Source organism: Bison bison, unplaced genomic scaffold, assembly GCF_000754665.1.
Source record: "Bison bison bison isolate TAMUID 2011002044 unplaced genomic scaffold, Bison_UMD1.0 scf7180017857213, whole genome shotgun sequence".
Taxonomy (NCBI): Eukaryota; Metazoa; Chordata; class Mammalia; order Artiodactyla; family Bovidae; genus Bison; species Bison bison.
This window is the reverse complement of record NW_011487786.1, coordinates 46,855-48,850: the sequence shown is the minus strand read 5'-3', so window position 1 is coordinate 48,850 and position 1,996 is coordinate 46,855. Positions and strand designations below refer to the sequence as shown.

Sequence of the window (1,996 nt, the reverse complement as noted above, 5' to 3'; positions counted from 1 at the left end):
CAAAGGTCACAAAACTAGTAAGTGGAGAAGGAAGATGAAAACCTAGATATTCTAATGTAATTTATTTATTTTTTTGTGTGTGTATGCACACACATTTCTTTTTAGTCGAAGTACAGTTGATTTACAATATTTCAGGTATGTGGCAAAGTGATTGGCACATGCATTATTTTTCATGTTCAAAGAATTTAATTTTTATTCTTTCCATTCTTTTTCAAATTCTTTTCCCATTTAGGTTACTACAGAATATTGAGCAGAGTTCCCTGTGTTATACAGTGAGTCCCTGTTGATTATCTATTTAAATAGAGCAGTGTATATATGTCAATCCCAAACTCCTGTCTATTGCCACCTCCAACCTGTCCCCTCTGGTAGCCATAAATTTATTCTCTAAGTCTGTGAGTCTATTTCTCTTTGTAGATAAGTTCACTTGTATAATTTTTCAAGGTTCTGAATACAAGTGATATTATATAATATCTGTCTTTCTCTGTGTGGCTTACTTCACTTAATATGATAACCTCCACATCCATCCATGTTGCTACAAATAGCATTATTTCACACTTAAAATTTTTTTTTCTTTTGAAGTTCTTTTATTTTTTTTTTTTATTTTTTAACTTTACAATATTGTATTGGTTTATTTCACACTTTTTTATGGCTGAGTATTATTCCATTGTATATAAGTCAGATACTCTGACTTTAGACTATGTGTTTTTAATCACTGCCCAAATTTCTTAGATTTGGATTAGATATACATTAAATGTTCTTGTCCTTTTCTACTAGGACTCACAGAAGATAGTCCCACCGTGGCACCTAGACACTTTTTAAGAACAGGAACTGCTTTGCTTTCTAGTAAATCACAGATGCTTTAAGGCAAAGGTAAAAATATTAGGAGTTTTGTGCAGTAGCAGTATCATAGCTAATGAGGTTTATGCAACACATGATTTTTTCTATTTAAAAACTTCTTCTAAAAGTAAAAATATTATTACCTTTCTGGGTTATTCATAATTGCTCTAGGAGCCTCAGAAGTAAGGTATCGTCAATGTGATTATCAACAACTTCAGTTCATTCCACCTTTCTTTAGCCTTCCAGGGCTTCCTCCCATGGAAACACATTCCACTTATATCAGAGGTCTCCATCCAGGAAAATGCATTCAGATAGCCATACATACTTTTTTCCCCCCTCATTTCTGATCTCTGCTCAGAATTCATATTGAAATTTTCCCCAAGTGAAGCAGTCTTGGAAGTCGACTCCGAATCTCCTTGGTCCTAGCCCCATAGATGATTGGGTTGAGCACAGGAGGCACCAGAACATAGAGATTAGCCAGAAAGATGTGCACATGCCTGGGGACTTGGTGTTGGCCAAAACGGTGGGTGAGAAAGGAGAAGAAAGCGGGGATGTAGAAGACCAGGATGACCCCAAGGTGGGAGCCACAGGTACTCAGAGCCTTGTACTGGGCATCACGGGATGGAAGGTGAAAGACAGCATGGAGGATGAAGCCATAGGAGACAGAAATAAGAATAGAATCCAGACCCATGGCCAGAAGGGCCACGGTTAGCCCATAGACTATATTGACAGTGATGTTGGCACAGGCCAGTCGAGCAATGCCCATGTGCTCACAGTATGTGTGTGCCATGACATGGTGCTGACAGTAGGGCAGTCGTCTCAACAGGGAGATGAAGGGGGAGACAATGGCCACACTACGAAGTATCCCAACAAGGCCGATTCTGCCTATGACAGTGTGGTTGAGGATGGTTGTGTATCTCAGTGGGTTGCAGATTGCCACGTATCGATCAAAGGCCATGGCAAGAAGAACCGAGGACTCTAGAGCATAAATAGAATGGACACAAAACATCTGGGCCAGGCACCCATCAAAGGAAATCTCACCTGCTTGGAACCACAAAATGGCCAGCATTTTTGGCACAGTGGTGGAGCTGAGAGCCAGGTCAGTGAGTGAGAGGAGGCAAAGGAAGAGGTACATGGGCGCATGAAGGGCACTGTCTGT

The 1,996-nt window shown here is 40.1% G+C and overlaps 1 protein-coding gene across 1 annotated transcript in view; it reads right to left on the bottom strand.

Moving 5' to 3' along the window:
- Nucleotides 1-1,198: 1,198 nt before the first annotated feature.
- Nucleotides 1,199-1,996, bottom strand: part of LOC105003275 (olfactory receptor 52D1) — a 1,057-nt gene continuing 259 nt past the window's right edge. Inside the window, exon 2 of the mRNA XM_010860330.1 lies at nt 1,199-1,996. This exon is cut by the window's right edge and continues 1 nt beyond it. Coding sequence (XP_010858632.1) covers nt 1,199-1,996 — 798 coding nt within the window.